The following is a 20383-nucleotide window of genomic DNA, read 5'->3' on the forward strand; positions in this document are numbered from 1 at the left end:
TGAAGCCCCATCTTCTCAACTGTCACTTCCACTCCCTTCTCTGGTGGTCCCTGAGGAACCTCTGCGAAACCCCTAAAGCCTCTCGGGAACCCCAATTTAGAAGCCTCTGCAGCATGACAAAGTATCAGCAAGATTCCAAAGCAAAGGAGGTGCCGCATGTGCGCATGGCACATTGGCTGTTAGGGGAGGGGTGTGGGCCATGGAGGCTAAGGAGCGAACTCCAGAAAGAAAGTAGCGGCCAGGCCAGGGTGTTCAACGACTATCCGAGGGTTGGCTCCTGGAGCTCAGTTGGAGAAATCATCTTTTAAAAATATCATCTGCATGTGAACTACATGCAGCCTCCCCACCACCAACCCTCCCTCCCACTTGGGTACATCATTCTTTACTTGGAAAAAGCCACAGACCAGGCAGGGTGAGTTCATGAAATTCTAGCGCATTTTGCAATCTGTGACTGTCCACCTTCCAGCCTGCAGTGCAGCCAAGCAGAAGTCCTGCTTCAAAGAGCAGGTCAGAGTCGTCTGTGGTTAGCACACCACGGCAGATTCAGCAGCACTCTGCTCAAGCCATTTGAAGGGTTTTTGAGAACAGCTGGTTTTCCTAAATAGGCTGAGTATTCCCCCCTCCCTCTCCCAGTCATCATTTGTCTAGAAGGCACATCATTTTTTTTCTTCTTTTCCTTCCCTTCCCTCGGGTCTCAAAATATCTAAGCTGTTAACAATTCTGAACTGGGAAGTTTGAGATGGAAATCTCTGTTATTTTTGTTCAATAAGGACAATAAAAAGAGGAGAGGGAAGGCTGTTTTTCCACTCAACAGGGAAGGTGAGCAGTTCCTGGCTAGGGTGAGCTCTTCCCAAGTGCCAGGCATGTGACTAAACACTTTCTACACAAAATCTCATTCAATCTTCCCAACTCCAGGGGGCAGAGGAAAGCATATCTCGAAAAATGGGCTGCAGGTCACATGGCTGGTAAATGGCAGTGCCTGCCCATGCACCTGGGTGAACAGGAAGCTGCCACTGGGACAATCCTTAGGGGGACCCCCGAATTCAAGATAGTATTTCCTGGGAGGGGGGTAAGAACCTCAAGAGAGGTGTCTCAGAGCCTGTTGGCCACGGAACAGGGGAAGTTGGCTGAGCAGTGCCCAGAGGCAAAGCTGGCTGTTCCCTGATGCATTCCTGTCTGAGAAGGCTTTTGCAGAAACTCAGTCAGATGCGCTGTCTGGGGCATTTCCTCATTGAAAAAGATGGAAGGTCCCTCCTGCTTTTCCTCCCATGTGTGGGACACAGAGGAGAGCAGGGGCTATGAGGCTCACCTGGTGCCCGGGTAGCTCCAAGAGAGATGTTCATGCCAGGTGAACGTTTTGCACCTAACTTCGACCTTTTGGAGGTCAGAGGTACTCAGCTTCCCCTGAAATCCTGAGGGCCAGTGGCTACTCAAAAGCCTGGTTCCATCCCTCAGGGAACCTTAGGAACCTGGGCCAGTCTCGAAGGATATTTTATTTTCACTGGCTGCATGCTTTGGTGGGAATTTCTGTTCTCTCAATGGGTGGTGGGAAGAGAAAACTGTGTCTTCAATATTGCCTGATGTGGGAATCAGAGAAGCTTCTGGAAGGGATTCTAGCAATGACCTTGTCTAACCTTTCATGGTGCTGATGGGAATGCAGAAGCCTCTGGCTGGAGAGCTGGGTCTGAGTGGCCAAGGGTTGGCTGGACTGAAGTAACTTGGGCAATGCCGCTGGTGATCACCTGCTAACTTCATTCTTTAAAATTGTGGTAAAATATCCATAACATAAAACGTACCATTTTAACTCTTCTTAAGGGTACAGTTCAGTGGCATTAAGTGCATTCACACTGTTGTGCAGTCATTGCTGCTATTCACTTCTAGAACTTGTTCATTATCCCATACTGAAACTAATACTTTTTTTTTTTTTTGACATGGAGTCTCCCTCTGTTGCCCAGGCTGGAGTGCAGTGGCTCACTCACAGCTCACTGCAGCCCGGACCTTCTGAGCTCAAGGGGTCCTCCTGCCTCAGCCTCCCAAATAGCGGGGACCACAGGTGGGTGCTACCACACCCAGCTAATTTTTGTATTTCTTTGTAGAGACAGGGTTTCTCCATGTTGCCCAGGCTGGTCTCAAACACCTGACTTCAGGTGACCTGCCTTGGCTTCCCAAAGTGCTGGGATTATAGGCATGAGCCACTGTGACTGCTCCCTGACCTTTATTTTGAGATAGTGTCTCTGTCACCCAGACTAGAGTACAGTGGCATGATTGCAGCTCATTGCAGCCTTGGCCTTCAGGGCTCAAGGGATCCTCCTTTCTCAGCCCCCCAAGTAGCTGGGACTGCAGATATGTGCCACCATGCCCAGCTAATTTCTAAACAATTTTTTTGTAGCTATGAGGTCTCACTGTGTTGCCCAGGCTGGTCCCGAATTCCTGGGCTCAAGTGATAATCCTGCCTCAGCCTTCCACAGGGCTAGGATTACAGGTGTAAGCCATGGCGTCCAGTCAGTCCTTCTATTTTTTGAAAACACTTATGTGTGCTTACCAGGTACCAGACTCTGTCCTAAACACTTCCCATATGATAACTCATTTCATTTGTGAAACTACTCTACAGGGTAGCATTGTGGTCATTCCCCTTTTACAGATGAGAAAACTAACTGGGACGTGAGAGGTTAAGATGACACAGCTAGTGTCAAAGCCAGACTTCCCTTTTGGAACACACCAGGTCTTTATGACACAGAGCTTCACTGCCAAGGCCATTGCCTGGGGCAGGTGGTTGTGGCCCACCCCTCCCACCACCACCCCAACTGCCTCCCAGCAGAATAGGCAGAAAGAGGGGGCTCCCACGATGGCAGGTCTGGGTTAAGTGAGGCCTGGCCTTCTGCATGGGCAGGGAGAGGCCCTGGAGCTGGGCCCTACCACCGGGGGACACATAGGGAGGGTATGGGGACTTGAAAGTTTTCATTTTCCTCCTTCAGGTTTAACCTCTTAACCAAATTTCAAGGGAAGGAGATGGAGTACATTTTTCACATCTTTCTGGGAAATAAGGTGCTTCTTAGGCCTAAAGGAGCATTGGACAATGTATCTGCTTGATTCAAGTCCAAATGCAATGATCTAGACCTTGCAGATAAGGGTAAGAGATTTCACGTATGTGTGTGTGTGTGGGGGGGGTTGGGGGCAGGTGTGGGGTTGCATTATGCAGGTAAGTGCCTCGAGTCCGTGTGTGCGGCCTGGCCCCTAGCCCCAGAAGCAGGGGCTCCTGGTAGTGGACATGTTGCAGCCCCCGAAGGCATGGCCCCTCTTGCACACTGCCTGCCCCCAGACACTAAAACACTCAGTGAGGACTGACAGCTTGATTGGCACTTGCATACCGCGGAGCAGTGCCTGCTCCTGTTGTGCCATCAGTCAGCCAGGTTTGCTGTGATGTGTGGTCACCCAAGTACCTCAGGGACAGAGGCCCTCAAAGGGCTTCTGGGGCAAAGCTTGGCTGGCCTCCCTCCGGCATGGGATTTTCTCAAGGTCCCATGCTGCCTTCTCGGGTGGAGACATCTTGGCTGAGAGAGAGGAGGAAGGGTAGGAAGGGTGGCCTGGGGGACATCGAGGGGCTCATATTCACCAAGCACTTGCTTTGTGCCAGGCTACATATTTACATCCGTTGACTCCCTTAAACCTTATCATAGCTCTTATCGCCGCTGGTTTAGGGAAAAGGAAACAGAAGCTCAGCGAATAATGATATAGTCATATCAATTACCACAGTGGGATATCAATTATAAGATGGGTCAACTTGCATGGAGCTTAACTGTGAGGCCCAGGGCAAGTCACTGAGCCTCTCTGTGTCTCAGTTTCTTCATTTATAAAATGAGGATAATAATTGTTCATCACATAGGGCTTAGGCAAGGATAATGCTTGGCCCAAGGTTTGGTGCACAGCTTGTGTTCAATAAATGTTGGCCCAAACCTCCATGATCCAGCAACCACCATATACCAGGGCCTGGGCTAAGGGCTTGCTTTCTATTACATTGTTTAAATATCATAATAACCCCAGGAGACTGACATTTTCTTTGGTAGAAAAATGAGGCTCAGAGAGGTTAGCTGAGTTGCACACGGCCGCAAAGCCACAGAACTAGAGAGTTGGGGGTGGTGAGGATTGCAGCGCCTTTTATCTGCAAGAGACTGCCCTTCCATCCAGGAGCCCTCCAGCCCTCTCCCTGAATGCTGCTGTTCCTAGGCCCCAGCACACTGTTGTTTTCCACCTGAGGCCAGCACCACCTCCCACTCCAGCCGATCCAGACTGCGCTCGGATGGGCTCCTTTAAATCTACGCACCTGTCTGATGCTCAAAGGTGGGGTAATACTCTTCATTGCTGAACAGATCAGTCCACGACATCAGGGGATCGCAGAAGGATGCGTTAGGCAGGAAGGTGCTGTGTGTCACCGAGTCCAACATCACCCTGCAACAGCAGGAGAGGTTGTGAGGAGGCTGGGGTGAGGGACATCTAAAGCCACCCTCTGCAGGAGCCCCTAGCAGGGAGATATTTGTTTTTGTTTTTTTTTTTTTTTTTTTTTGAGACGGAGTTTCGCTCTTGTTACCCAGGCTGGAGTGCAATGGCGCAGTCTCGGCTCACCGCAACCTCCACCTCCTGGGTTCAAGCAATTCTCCCCCCTCAGCCTCCTGAGTAGTTGGGATTACAGGCACGCGCCACCATGCCCAGCTAATTTTTTGTATTTTTAGTAGAGATGGGGTTTCACCATGTTGACCAGGATGGTCTCGATCTCTTGACCTCGTGATCCGCCCGCCTCAGCCTCCCAAAGTGCTGAGATTACAGGCTTGAGCCACCGCACCCGGCCAGTTTTTAATAATAACAAACACACCACTCACTAGGAGCAGGCATCCCCTAATGTCACCTCTGAGTGACATTATTTCACCCTCACCACATCTTGTCTATCCCCATTTTAGATGAGAAAACTGAGGCAAAAGGGTTGAGGCAATTACCCAAGTGACATAACTAGGAAGTGTCAAAGAGAAGACTTGAACATGGAGACTCTGACTCCGCAATACTGCTCTTTATTTATGCTTCCTGTTTGCTGACACCTGACCCCTGAACTCTGACTTACAATGTTCAATACTATGCTCCCAGAAACAGGGTACGATGCAGCCATAAAAAAGAACAAGATCATGCCCTGTGCAGCAACATGGGTGCATCTGGAGGCCATTATCCTAAGCAAATTAAATCAGGAGCAGAACACCATATACCTCATGTTCTCACTTAGAAGGGGGCACTAAACATCCGGTACTCCTGCACAGAAAGATGGGAGCAACGGGGGACCACTAGAGGGAGGAGGCAGGGAAGGGGCCAAGGTTGAAAAACTAGCTACTGGGTACTGCGCGCAGTATCTGGTGATCAGATCAACAGTACCTGAAACCTCAGCATTATGCAATACACACAGGTAACACACCTGCACACATACCCCGAATTTAAACTAAAAGTTGAAACGATAAAAATAAAATAAATTTTTTTGGAGAAAAAAACAAAAAACAAAACAAAAATCTGTTCACGTGAATTCTTTTTCTGATTCTTGACATAATGTTGAGATAGAGTAGTTCTTCCCTCATTTTGCAGAGGGAACATAGCAGCTCAAGATCACCACACTGGTAAGTGTGTTAGGATAGTAAACACATGGAAGTTTAAGACTGGCAGGAGCAAATTCTTTGTCTAGTTCAGTGTTTCTTATACTTCAGTAATTTGTGTACCACTGTGATACTTTCACTCAATCCATATAATACAAGTACTATTATTTACTAAAATATTTTTAAAAAGTCAACTCTTTTTTTGTTTTAATATAAACATGCTGATTTAAAAGGAATACCTTATATTAGCATTATAAATTGAAAGTCGAGATTTTTTTAACATACGTAAAAATAAATATTTAAGCATTTGAATAAAAATAGTTCACGTGCCTCCTAAATCAGGGGTGAGCAAACTACACCCTACAGGCAAAATGCAGCCCCCCACCTGTTTTTTGTAAAGCCTGTATTACAAATAATTTTACTGCTGGGTGCAGTGGCTCTTGCCTGTAATCCCAGCACTTTAGGAGGCCGAGGCAGGTGGATCACCTGAGGTCAGAAGTTTAAGAACAGCCTGGCCAACATGGTGAAACCCCACCTCTACTAAAAATACAAAAATTAGCTGGTTATGGTGGCATATGCCTGTAATCCCAGCTACTCTGGAGGCTGAGACAGGAGAATTGCTTGAAGCCAGGTGGCGGAGGTTGCAGTGAGCTGAGATCACACCATTGCACTCCAGCAACATTCTGTCACACACACACACACACACACACACACACACACACACACACACACTTTACATTTTTAAGTGGCTACATTTTAAGTGGTTATATAAATATTTACATCGTATCCTTGCTTTTGCCTTTTGGCCTGCTAATCCTAAAATACCTGGCCCTTTAAGAAAAAGTCTGCAACCCATAACCAGATTTATCTGGCATATTACCAGTTGATGTGAGTACCAAGTGTTGGAAAATACTGAGTTAGCCCAATTTCCCTCCTCAGCCTCCACCATTTTACAGTTGAGGAAGTTGAGACTCAGTGAATTTGTGTAACTACCTCAAGGTCACATAGCCAATGGATGCCAGAGTGAAGTGGCAGGGAAGTCCTTAGTTTTCTGATTCTCAGCCCATCTGCTTCTCTTTCTGGAAACACAGTTGAGCCCCAAGGCACACTTATACAGCAAATCAAGCCTCAGCACTAAGAGGGGCAGGGTCGTGTGATTCTAAAATCAAACATTAATTCTTTACAGTGCTTGAAAATCTGCCACCACCACCACCATCATCATTAAATATGCATGAGAGGCTGGGTGTGGTGGCTCATGCCTGTAGTCCCAGCACTTTGGGAGGCTGAGGTAGGCAGATCACTTGAGATCAGGAGTTCTAGACCAGCCTGGCCAACATGGTGAAAACCCGTCTCCACCAAAAATACACAAATTAGCTGGGTGTGGTGGTGCACCCCTGTAATCCCAGCTACTCAGGAGGCTGAGGCAGGAAAATCGCTTGAGTCCGGGAGGCAGAGGTTGCAGTGAGCGGAGATCATACCACTGTACTCCAGACTGGGTGACAGAGTGAAACTCTGTTTCAACAACAAACAACAACAACAATAACAACAACAACAACAAACGTGCATGAAAACTCCTCTCCAGATGTAACTATCTAACCGAGTTTGAATTCTGTCACTTAGGCACCTTCTCTGGGCCATCACTCAGGAGTTTCCACCCTCTGCTGGGAAGTCTTCTCTGATGCCTGGAGAGGGTTAATGTGCTCTGCAGATTATCGTGGGCGTGGATCTCCTTCTGGGAGCCCTATCAAACAGACTTCAAGGCTGCCTGGGTTTGGACTGTGATTTTCTCATGGATTGGCTGGTTTTATATCCTGATGGTGGGGGGCAGGGAGGGGGAGGGATGCTGAGGGATGGGGTGAGAGGTTATGAGGGAGGGAAGGGCCCCAGGAGCTGAAAGCGACTTCTGTATTCTGGACTGGACTTCAGAAAAATTCCTCTAAGTGAGGGCAGAAGACAAATATATCCCTTTTTCTTTGGGCCAGAAGGCTCAGAAAACTGAAGAAAAGGATGGCAGGCCTGTGATATGACACTGGGTTGGGAGAAAGGAGAGGTGAAATCTACATGGAAGAAAACAGAAAACAGTCCCTAGGTTTTCATTGTCAAATAAGGAATCCATCAAATACAAAGTACCACAGTGGGAATGAGATCTTTCTCGTCTATGCCTGACTAATTGCTCTCAAATGTCATTTGGTATTTAAAAAAAGGATCATTTGGTGAACTGAATGGAATTACATAAAAACTAGGAATATTTTTCGATCAATAGGATTTTTACCTCCTTGAATATTGTTATTCTTTCTCCTCTTTACGCCGGCCCACTCACTTGATTTGTAATCTCTCTAGTGATATATATGTCACTGATTCTGATTCCCTCTAGTAATTCCTTCTAAGGCAAATTATATCCATTAAGTTTTCATAAAGGGCCTTGTGAGGTGTGCAACATGCTATTTTTCTTCTGTAATTATTTCCTGCTTTTGGAAAAAATATCTTTTAGAAAAGCAGAAAAAGGTGGTTTTTTTCCCCCATTACAGTAGGAGCAGGTATTATTAACTCTGGGCTCTCCACAAAAGACCCTGGCTACTTAGCCAGCATGCAGTAGGTGTGGGAGTTCAGGAATAATGGCTGCTTTGTATTCAGCAGCCCCTCTTTCCTAGGCCCTCTAAAGTCCTTGCAATAATTGAACATTTCAGCGCTTAAGGACTTTGTCAGTGGAGGTAGAGCAGGATAGGTGGGAAAAGGCCTGTGTTTGAAGCCCCCTTTCTCAGCAGTAACACTGAGGCCCAGGGATATGCAAACACAGGCCTGAAGTTAGGCCAGGCCTGCTGAAGGCAGGTGATATTGCCCCCCTCTTCAGGGGACAAAAATGGGTTCTTGGGGGTCAAAACACTGAGATTTTTTTTTGAGACAGAGTCTCATTCTGTTGCCAGGCTGGAGTATAGTGGCGGGGTCTCACCTCACTGCAACCTCCACCTCCTGGGTTCAAGCAATTCTCCTGTCTCAGCCTCCTGAGTAGCTGGGACTATAGGTGCATGCCACCATGCCCAACTAATTTTTTTTTTAGTAGAGACGGGGTTTCACCATGTTGGCTAGGATGGTCTCGATCTCTTGACCTTGTGATCCACCTACCTCGGCCTCCCAAAGTGCTGGGATTACAGGTGTGCGCCACTGTGCTCAGCCAAACTGATATTAATTACAGTGTTTTATCACCCTCCAAAGGTCTACAGTAGGTGTATACTATATCTCTGGTATTCACATTTCTGGTGGGGAGATGATTAAGAAAAAATGATCTAAAAAGGGTCCTTAGGAAAAGTGACACAGAAAAAAGGTGGAGGAGAGCTGCGTTAGCTAAACCTGGCATCAGCGGCAGGACTGATGGGGGTCTCCAGGGAGGTCTCTTGGCCTGCTGTTCTGGCCACACTTTTCATTTTGTGAGGGACTGGCTGGTTCATTCTGGAAGTAGCCCCAGGCTTGGAGTTATGATTCTGCCACTTGCCCCTCTCCGTATCTTAGTTCTTCAACTACTAAACAGGAACACAAATAAGACAGCCCCCAAGCTCTGCCCTAACTCTGTGACTTTCTGCAGACACCCACCTGATTGAGCCAACACATCCAAACCTGGGCACTCACACACACATATGCATCTACATTGATTATATTTGGATTTTTTTGGATCAAGCAAGTCCAGCAAATTGGAGGAAAGTGCAACCAGTACACACACAGACTGAAGTTTTAGTGCAGAAAAAGCCCCCTGACTTCCTCTTCCCCCTTTTCTCCTGTGCCCACTGCCTTCTACTACAGTTGGATGTAGATATCTCAAGACAGCCGGACATTCTTCGCCCGGGCTAGCTCGGCACCTTAAACACTCTGGACCCTCACTCACTGCCCACCAGTAGATTCATGGCAGTTGGAATCAGTTTCCCCCAAAGTAGTCACCGTTCTAGCTGTCCGGTAAGTAGGAAAGGCTCAAGAATGGTTAACACAAGGTGGAAGAACCAGGTGGGCTCACTTCACACGTAAGAAAGTCGGCTGCAGGTACCTGTGGGAGTGAGGCAGCGATGGCATGGAAACTGAGGTCCCCGGGAACCTCCGGTGGCTTCTGAACCCTTCTCAGAGCCGGCTCACGCACCAAATGCACACAGAGAGGGTCCACCCAGTTGGAGGGACAGGTCTGTGGGCTTCTCAGTGTCACACAAATCAGAGGCAGCAATAACAGGTGTGACGCCCATGGCCTGCTCAGCCTCCCAGAGAGAGGGGAAGGAGCAAACCACTCAGCCTTGGCCAGTTTGCCAGAGGAGGAAAATTCCTTCCTGACTCCGGTGGTGATCATCAACTTCACTCTGGGCGTGTGACCAAAAATCGACCCAATTAAGCATCTACACATTGGCTGTTTACGTGCCAGATCATCACTGGGCAGAACAAGGCCACAAGGGTGCAAAATATAGAAAAAAAGGGGCCAAGAAATGGATTCCTTAATTCCTTAATTCCTCTGGGTTAGGTATCACTAGGAAAAAAATCAGTTTTCCTTCCCCAAAGCCTCAGCAACACCCAAATGTTCACTCCATCCCAAGCCTTTTGAGCAAGGGAGGGTCAATTTCCCAGCCATTGGACCTCCCTAAGAAGGGGCCCATTGAGGAGAACCCAGTGGAGTATTTCAACACTCACTGCTAAAGAAAGATTGAGGGTTGGGTGCTTGAGTGTTTGTTCTTCTCGCAAGAACCCCAGCAGCCATGAGAACCAATTTGCTGACCTCTTGTCAAGTGACTCCTCATTTTTCTTTAGCTCGCTTAGGGAGTTTGCATGTTTGTTTGTTGATAGCTATTTTTCTGAAGGTGCAGTGAAGATCCAAAAAGGTATCCCATGTAGTTTGCTGTGGGCTTCGAAGCAAAGCTTACCAGTTTTGGATTAAATACATCAGGGGTTAAATCCTACCTCTGCTGCAGCGGGCATGGGGCACATTTCTGCCCAGCCTGCAGAAATTCTTAAGCTTTTTTTTTATACAGGTGTGGTATATAAACATTCATGCTCCTCTTTGAACTCTGGTTTCCTCATCTCTAAAACGGGGATTTTTTTTTTTTTTTTTTTTTTAAAGCATGCAATCCTCAAGATGTCTTGAGGATTTGAGAAAATTTATTAATATATGCAGAGGACGGGGCATAAGACATATATTCAATACTGTTTTAGAGGGAAAAATCAAACAGCCATCAACAATGTATCTAGAAATTTGCCACTCTGGTGACTTATGAAAAAGGGAGACGATCAAACTGAAAACCCCAGTCCGAGACTACTTTAGATTAGGAAAAACATTCTCGCAGAGAACTCGAAGACAAAACAATCAAGCCTTCACTCGGATGGGCAAACCACCCCTTTCCCTGGGTCTCTGAACTAGGACTGAAACACAGAGCTGCCTCCCGAAGTCACCTAGCCTTTCTGGCCTTGGTTTCCTCATCTGTCACACGAAGCGGTTGCACCTAACGATGTCTGACACGCTTCCGGGCGTACAAAACGCTCATCCATCCACACGCGGCCCGGCTTCACCCTGAGAAGAGAGCTTGTGCTACCGGTGGCCGTCAGCAGGGGGCAACCCCGCAGAAACCCGCACACTGCAGAGTCTGGCAAGACCTGAGAGCACAGTGGAAAAACCCTAACCATTGCTTTTCTGGAAGCATTCTCTTCTGGGGAGATGTCGGAGGGCAAATGGGTTTCTTTTAAAACTCTTTGGTACAGACAAATTCCTGAAAAAAATACCCCAAACTATTATAAAGCAGTTCTCTGTATTGAGGGGGTGGGGGACAGTGGGCAGGCCGGCCGGGAAAGGAATTCAATCAGGGAGAAGGGTAGGCGGGTGGAGGCGGGGGGCTGGGGGGGCTTTCCTTGAAACTGAATGTTTTTCTGCGTAAAATCCAGCTTCCCTTCCTAAAGACAGCTTAAGGGAGGGCAGAGAACTGCGCGCCTGGGTGCCTTCTCTTAGTTCCCCTTGGTTCAGCTAAGGGATCCAGAGGGAGCGGGGTCTGTGAGGAGGGTGGGGGGCCGCACGGCCTGCGGAGGCAAACAGGTCTCTCCCAGACAAGCTGTCACATCCGTGTCAAACAGCTCCCGGGAGGCCCCGGGACTGCACCCAGCGCAGAGGCCGGCCCTGGAGCTGGAGATGGAGGAGCAGATCCAGGCCCCAGGCGGAGCCTCTGAGCCCCAACACCCCCTAAGATTCATCCAAAAAAGCAAAGAAAAGGCGCTTACGTGAGGACAGCGGTGGCTAGGTCCAAAGAGGAGGCTTTCAGGGCAAGAGAAGGCAGGCGCTCCCAGCACCAGCCTGCAGTGGAAATAAAGGCACCTGTAGCCTTGTGATATAAGTGACACCTACAGACAGGTCCGTTTGGTTTTTCAGGTTTATGCACAGCCCCTTTGATGACGGTGACATACAGTGTGACACGGCTCCTGGAGGGGGGGAATGGCTCTCATATGCAGAAAGTTTACCTTTATCCTGCTTTTGTGCCCAGCTCACCCCTGCCCTGCAACCCCCCACTCTCAGCCCAGGGGACTCAGTAAACAAGCAGAAAATTCTTGTCCCTGGGAGCTGTGCGGGATAGTGCGTTTGCTGAGGAATTTTCCTCTGTGCAGGCTGGAGGGGAAGCGCAGAGCATCTCGCCTGGTGCCAGTCTCCGCTGCCTCCCACCCAGGCTGGCTGAGCCCAGTGCTTTCGTAGATCACTCATTCTCTGTTTTTTCCCATGTGCTGAGAAGGAAGAGCATTATAGGGCCAGTGTTAAGACCTCAGCATTTGCAGCTAGATGCCTTTGGATTCAAATTCTGTGTCTGTCATTTCCAAGCTGTGCTACCTAGAAAAACGTAGCTAACCTCTCTGGGCTTCATGAGTCTAATGTAAATGATGGGGCCTCTCCTCATGACTGCCGTGAAATTCACATGAGACCAGGCAAGCCCTCCATTAGCTAGGACGACTGCAACATGGTCCGTGATAGAGCACGTTCGGCAGGACTCCCCCTTGCTATTTCTTCCAACCTATGCCTTCCAACCAGGTGAAGGGAACAGGCAGCTCGGAGAACTGCTTTGGGGTCTTTTCTTCCACTTTTTATCCCTAAGCACCAACAGGGCATCAGACACATTAACTTATTAAACTTCTAATGCTTGTATGTAATGAGCCGTGCAGCGGCTTCCTTTCCCCTCCTCTGTTTTGCCGACGGAGAAACGAAGAGGCTTAGTGGCCCAGTCAGGTGTCCAAAGCTAATAGGCCAGGGGGCCTGATGTGGATGCCAGCTTACAGGTACCTTGCTGAGAACTGCCCGCTTTTTTAATACTTCTCTGTGACAACAGAAACTCTGCCTAATTTAGGCTGCGAAGCACAGTGTCCCACGTTACTGCTGAGGCAGGTATTTATAAACAGAATGCTGTTTTGCATTCTGCTTCTAGCCATCTTGGGCAGCCGAGATGTTGTATTCCAATGGCAGACTCTAAGCTTAAAAGCAAAAGCAGGGACTGGTTTGTTAGGTTTTCTTGGGATCACTGGGCATGGGTACAAACACACAAATACAAATACACATATAGTCTGCAGAAACAAAAGGCAGTTCATGAGAGCGTTCAGGGTGTCATCATGGAAAAATTGTTGAAGAAAGATAGGTGACTGCCTAGGCCGCTGTCTTGGCTGGGTCACCGAGGCTTCATTTTTCCCCAGTGGCAAAAGGAGGAAGTGGGATTAGAATAGTGATTTTTTCAAACTGCGACTTTAGGAGCCCCAGGAGTTCCCCCAGAGCCCTTACAAGGACTTCTGGGGGTGAGAGGCTGGGACTGGAGTAGAATGGGTTGGGCTCTAGACCACCCTGGGCCTTCCTGACTCAATAAGAGCATCTCAGCTTCTCTGTAAATCTTCTGGGTAAGATTTCATTTGAACAAAAGAATCTGCTCTTAGAAAAGGTTGGCAAGCAACTGGATTAATGGTCTTTGGGCCTCGCTTACGCTTTACAATTCTGTGACTTCTCTTCCTTTTTAGTTACTCGGGGACTGTGGGCTTGATAGTTGTACACGCTAGGTTTTCCACTGTGGGCACTGGTGTATCTTGTCACTGGTTTCTCAGATGTTAAAAATGTTTCTTTCTGAACACATGCATTCTTCTCAGTGGAGAGGTTTTTAGGGAAAACATGTTATTCTCATACTGTTTTTAGAAAAGAGCCTTTTGGCTAAAACAGTAACAGAATAACATGTTTTCCCTAAAAGCCTTTTTCTATACTCTCTTGACTCAATTTTCCCCCCAGAGGCTGTGGCTGCCCAACTGGCTCAGTTATCTGAGTGTAAAAGTCTTCTGACAATGGATGTGTAAGACCGTGAACTCTGTCTCATGGTCCCGAATGTATAATAGAGCATTTCTGGGTGCCTGTGTGTGAAATTACAGGGTTCTGAACCAGTGGATAAATGGGGTGATTAAGATAAACCCAAAATAAAAGAGGAATCTGACCCTAATTAAGTTTAACTATCACTTTAAACTTAAATTTGATTGGAGTGGAGATTTTGGATGATATTGAACATGAAGCATCTAAGAAGTGAGTGTTGAATGACAAGAAGAATGGGGACTGAGGACGGAAGAGGAAGGTAAGAGGACCAGGGTGCGGGGATGCGAACAGAAGAAGGAATGAGACGTTTTCGAACTCTCAGCCTATCCTGCTTCCAGTGTCCTGGCCATACAGCAATAATGAACACTAATTGGGCTCCTAATCATAACACAGTGGCTAACAAAGCAGATTCTAGAAGGAGACTTCCTACGTTTGAATCTCCGATCTGCTATTTGCTGTCCGGGTGAGTCTGGGAAGCCTATTGAACATCTCTGCATCGCGGTTGCCTCATCTGTAAAATGGGAAAAAAGGAATACATTTTTTTGTAGGGTTGTTGTGTGAATTAAATGAGTGAAAACTTGGGGAGTAGATGGAAGCCCTAAGTGTGACTTATCTACATTTTGGCCTGTTACATTCTTACATTAAATTTTCATACATTTTCGACAAGGGAGTTACTGATCATCTCCAATTTACAGATGAGAGACTGAGGCACAGAGAGGTTAAGTAAGTTGTTCATGGTCACACGGCTAAGTGGTAGAGCAAGTATTTTAGTCTAGGATGACTGCCTCTGGAGCCCATCCTCCTAACTGCTGTGCTAACCAGTTTCTGGGTGCTCCTGGGGCAATTCTTTGGAGATAGGGAGGAAACAATCACACCTAAAGAGCATCTGTGATATGCCAAGTATTGTGCTAGGATGAGTCACCTGTATTTCCTTGGTTATTTTTCACAGTTATCGTACGAGGTAGCTATCACGACTTCCTTTTTTAAGACAAAGAATCAGAGGTGTTATGCTTGCTGGGGGTCACCCAGTTGGTCGGTGGCCAAACCTGTGTTGAACTCAGGCCTGACCAATGTTAAAGTCAAGCTGTAGAAACAGGAGCTGAAGTTGGCCTCTCTTCTTTTGCACTGGCCTCAGCATGGGCCTAAAAGAGGGCCGATCCCTCTCTGTTGGCTCAAGATATCTAGGATTCATGGTCTTTGCTGGCACAATCTGTCTCTTAGTATAGAGCAGAAATTCTGATGCCTCACGGCATATGGTGCCTAGCATGGTTCTTGAGGTCAAGAATGCACTCAATACCTACATGGATCATAAAATCCACATGACTTAAAGGGCATGCCATTTGACAGAGGCTAGAGGCGCCCATCCAGTTCTTTTCTCTACATATAACAGGTTTCACGTCTCACCTGCTTTTCCTAAAACCTGCTCTCTTTAACCAAGGTCAACATTTATTTGTCATTTACTTTTCCCTCAACATGCCACCTTCACCACCAGCCCAAGAGGCAGCACAGGCTGAAGACAAAAGCGAGTCAGAAAAACAAGTTTAGATAAATTCGTAGATGATGCAATTGGAAGGAGAGCTTTACAGTGTGACGGTGAAATGCACTGGCTTTGGATTAGACCCCTGTCACTATTATTCTGATATTATTTTTAGAAAAGAGTCTGTTGGAGAAAATGCAGTTTTCTATGCTCTATTGGCTTAAATATTTAAGAACAAAAAGATTTCTGTCAGTGGTTGTGTATGACAATCTCCTAGCACCTGCCACCTGGGAGACATTAGATGAACTCTCAGCTTTTCAGGGTCACAGTTTCCTCACTGGTGAAGTATCTACTATGATTCTTGGTGCATGGTAAATTTCAATAAATGGCAGTTATTGTAATGGGCTATGGAGAGAGACACAGATATTGGTTGAGATCCCCAACCTTTGGGCATTACCATAACAAGTAGGATAACGCCCTTCCTCTTCCACAATGAATAGCTACCATCTGCTGAGCATCTACTGGGTGCCAAGAACTGTCTAGGTATGCTACAGGTATTAAGTCATTTAATTCTTACATCATTCCTAAAAGGTAGATACCATTATTATCACCTAAAATTTACTGATGAGGAAACAGGAATACAGAGTTGAAGTGACTTGCTCAATATCACACAGCAGGTGGAACACAAAGCAGGATTGGAGCTGCTGTAGGGTGCACCCATGCACCATGTATGGAGCCCATGCACCAGAGTTCACAAGCTTTACCATTATGCTACCATTTGGTATCTCTTGGCAAGGCAGAATCTAGGTTGAAGAGATACCAATTTTCTTAGACATCCAAAATTGCTAGTAGGATCCTTGAAAGCAAGGACAAGAGTCATAAATCTTTTGTCCCCCAAAATGCCTTGCACAGACTTGAGCAAAAGCAGGTGCTTAAGCAATTCTCACTGGTTGTGAATTGGTTGATTGCGAATAGGTGTTTAAGCAACTCTCATTGGTTGATTATTGGTTCGTTGATTGGTCAGATTTCTTTTTTTACTTTGTTTCCTCTTTGGGTGCCTTGCCTCATCCTCCTACATCCAACTTACTCTTTAGCTGTTTGTGTCGACATCCTCCTGACCACAAGTCCCAATTCAGTTGAGAGCAATAGTTAGGTGGTTCCCTTAATAACCCTTCCTTGGCTATGAGTCTAAGAACAGTAAAGTTCTCTGTTATTTCCAGTTATGAAGTCACCCTGGAGGTTAAACAATGGCAAAGTCAATGGGAAATATTGTAATATAAAAATGACAGAATTTGATTTCATTAAAATCTGTAATAAAAATATTAATTTTATAGTTATAGGTTTAATTATATAATGTTTGTGAAATAGTTGATGTAACTGCATGACTGTATTGCTGGTCTTTCTTCTTTCAGTAAAGACACTGGAAGTCAACCTATTAGGGGTTTCTATATTTTGGGTAAGCCCAATGAATTTGAAGCTATAATGCCTCTACAAAGGCACAGATCTGAGAGGCACAGCCAAGGGGACCCTTCTCATAAGAAGGGTTCCTGAAGACAGGATTTTCTTTAGATGTTTTCCTATCACACATAAGAAATGGCAAATATGAGGTGTGCTTTCTGAGAGAGCTGTTTGGGAGGGTAGTCTGAGGAATGGATGACTCCTGTGGCTAGTCCACACTGTTGTTTAGAGGGTGGGTTGGGCTAATGGTGCTGCCATTGGAATCTTGGGCAGTGAATGAGGTGGTCCCTCCCCATCAAGCTAATTAGCTTGATGAATCTGGGGTTCACACTAATAAAAGTTATCGATAGATTATCAATCATACAATTATTAAACACTCTTTCTGAAGGCAAGTGAACACTGGACTTGCAGTGAGAACTTAACTTTCTGAACCTGTTTCCTCACCTTTCCAGTGTGAGAGATGCAGTTTGATAATGTGTGTGATCGCACACAGTGGCTTCCATAGCTCTAGACTAAACACCTCACTCCTGCCGATTGTCACCCATAGGCATATCTTTGGTCAAAAGATGGGAGTGGAAGAATGTGAAGATGAAGCATGGGAGGTGAGAAGGGCTGCTGGATCCACATAGATCTATCCTCATCAGTCAACCAAGTCTTAATGCTAAGATGTTGTTGGTTATAAGACACGTCATTGATTTAAATAATTGCCTTAGAGGAAATGCTATGTTAATTATGCAGATAGATAATAAAGCTTGTCCTCATATCAGAAATGTTAAAATGTCAATTTGGTAAACATAACAATAAAAAAACCGAATAGGGCAGTATTTAATATCAATAAGAGGGATGTGAAAAAGAGCAAGACCTAGTTGCGGCCTTCAAGGAATAGATACCCTAACAGAGAATTCAAGAAGAAACATTTAGAGGTATTATGTAATTCCAAGCCAAATTTTGAGTTAGGGGCTGCAGGACTTCAGAGAAGAGGAGCTAATAGGGCTGGAGCAGCCAGAAAAAACTTTCTGTAGGATTTGGTATTTGAGTTGGGTGATGAAGGATTGGGATCACCTGCTAGAACTGGATGCTTATTATGTGCTAAGCTCAATAGCTATAGGAGTAGGGGCTATTATGATATCCACTTTACATAAGAGAAAACTGAGGCTCAAAGAACTTCAGTAATTTGCCCAAGGTCACACACCTAAGTAGCAGAGCCAGGATTCAATCCTAGGATAACCTAACTCAAAGCTTGGGCCATTGACCACTGGGTTCTGCAGTGTCTGGGTGGGGGGGTGGGGGTTTCAATCAAGAGGAATCCTGGCTGTGAATGGAAGGAAAGAACAGGCATGGATAGCCCATGACTGCTACTTCTTACTCATGGGAGGTTGGTTCAGTCTTACATGTGTCACTATGTGACAGTCCTGAGTAAGTTTTGAATTATGTGTCTGGAATATCGGCATCTATGACCAAGGGGACCTCTGACCCGTTAATGGGGACCCCAATATTGAAAAGGGTTCTGATTTTGTCTACTCTTTAGGGACAAACTTGTGCAGGGAAGCAAAATGAGACTTGGTCTCCAGCTTTGATTCTGCTCTTACTCTTGCCCCATTAAAAATAAAATATGACTCCTACATTTTTCTGGGATTCATATTGTTGTGTCTCTTCTTTTCTCCTCTCCTCTCCTCTCTTTCTTTTCTTTTTTGACAGAGTCTCACTCTGTTGCCCAGCCTGGAGTTCAGTGTTGTGATTTCGGCTCATTGCAGCCTCTGTCTCCTGGGTTCAAGCAATTTTCATTCCTCAGCATCCCAAATAGCTGGGATTATAGGCTCACACCAGCATGCCCAGCTAATTTTTGTGTTTTTAGTAGAGAAGGGATTTTACCATGTTGCCCAGGCTGGTCTCTAATTCCTGGCCTCATGTGATCTGCCCTTCTCAGCCTCCCAAAGTGTTGGGATTACAGGTATGAGCCACCGTGCCCAGACTGTGCTGTTGTGTCTTATGGAGATTTGCTTGATTTTCTTCTTCCATCAACTCTGAAATAATCTTTTTCCCCCTTGTCTTTACAATCTTTTACCATTTCCCACAGTTTCATCTGCCATTAAAAAGTTTACATGTCCAAATTATACACTGAAATTTCCTGAGTTTGATTCTGTTTGGCAACTTGTTTAGAGAAACAGCCTCTGTTGCAAACACAGAATGACAGAATGGCATAAGAATTTAGGCATTATGATTTTACAAAGCTATTATGAAGTTTTCTGATGTGTCACTTTATTACAGAGTTTAATATCATATCTCAACAGAAGTCCAGTGATTCTGGTACTGTTAAATCTGAGGGGAGAGGCCTCAAGACTCACCAACAGGTTCATGTCAACATGGGCTCACTTGTACCCCAAGCCCGCAGGCCTAAGAATGTGCCCATCCCTAAGGTGATTGTCTGGGACTGGAATTTTTGGAAATTATTGTGAAGCAATTGGAATTAAAGTGAAGACAGGTATCTTTAATGTCCTGGACATCACTGTTACCCACATCCCTGTTCATGAAACTATGTTTTAATTCTTTCTGTGTGTGAAGGGAGATTGGCAGGATTCTGTTTCATTTTGCATGGACAGCAATATCTCTTTGGTTCCAAAGAACCAGTGAGATGTGGAACTTGGCTGAATATTTTTGAGTGATACAATAATTTAAAAAGATATCCGTCTGGGCGCAGCGGCTCATGCCTGTAATCCTGGGACTTTGGGAGGCTGAGGAGGGTGGATCATGAGATCAGGAGTTCAAGACTAGCCTGGCCAACATGGTGAAACCCCATCTCTACTAAAAATACAAAAATTAGCCGGGCCGTGGTGGTGTGTGCTTGTAATCCCAGCTACTCAGGAGGCTGAGGCAGGAGAATTGCTTGAACCTGGGAAGCAGAGGTTGCAGTGAGCTGAGATCATACCACTGCCCTCCAGCCTGGGCAACAGAGTGAGTCTCCATCTCACACACACACACACACACACACACACACACACACACAGAAATGAAAAGAAAAAGAAAAAGATATCCATGATTTTGCAAAGAACATAAGCCACATAAGAAGGCAGTTAAAGAAAACCAGTAACAGAAAGAGCACTGGGCTTTGAGTCTAATTGATGTGGGTTCAAATCTCAGTTCTATCCCTTGGTAGCCAAGTTACTTATCTCCTTGAGACTTAGTTTCCTCATCTGAAAATAAATTGTCACTTCATATGGTTTTGGTTACAATTAAATGAGATAACATATTATATGTAATATTAGAAGCACTTAGCCCAGTGCCTGGTATATATTAAATGTTCAATAAATGATTTTTACTGTAATGTCTGCATTTCTAAATTAGAAAAATAAAAATAATATTAACTACTCACTAGATAAATTGAAATAATAAAGGTGTATGTGTCTGGCACATGGTAGATATTTATCCATCCATTTATTCATTTTCAGTTTATTTAGAATTCATCAAAAGTTTAAGAACCCTGGGAGTTAGGAG

General features: G+C 45.8%; 1 protein-coding gene across 2 annotated transcripts in view; it reads right to left on the minus strand.

Annotated features, from left to right (window-relative positions):
* The window catches only part of ELF5 (E74 like ETS transcription factor 5), a 34654-nt gene extending 22704 nt beyond the window's left edge, over positions 1 to 11950 (minus strand). The window contains exons 1-2 of one of the 2 annotated variants that reach the window (XM_003919977.4): positions 11856 to 11950; positions 4322 to 4446 (exon numbers count right to left, since the gene is read on the minus strand). In XM_003919977.4, coding sequence (XP_003920026.1) covers positions 4322 to 4442 — 121 coding nt within the window. In that variant the 5' untranslated portion in view covers positions 4443 to 4446; positions 11856 to 11950. Of the gene's footprint in view, positions 1 to 4321; positions 4447 to 9657; positions 9902 to 11855 lie in introns of those variants that run through there. The other variant, XM_010333317.3, reaches the window with a different exon arrangement.
* Between the last annotated feature and the right edge of the window lie 8433 nt (positions 11951 to 20383).

The sequence above is a fragment of the Saimiri boliviensis genome, chromosome 6 (genome assembly GCF_048565385.1).
Source record: "Saimiri boliviensis isolate mSaiBol1 chromosome 6, mSaiBol1.pri, whole genome shotgun sequence".
Lineage (NCBI taxonomy): Eukaryota > Metazoa > Chordata > Mammalia > Primates > Cebidae > Saimiri > Saimiri boliviensis.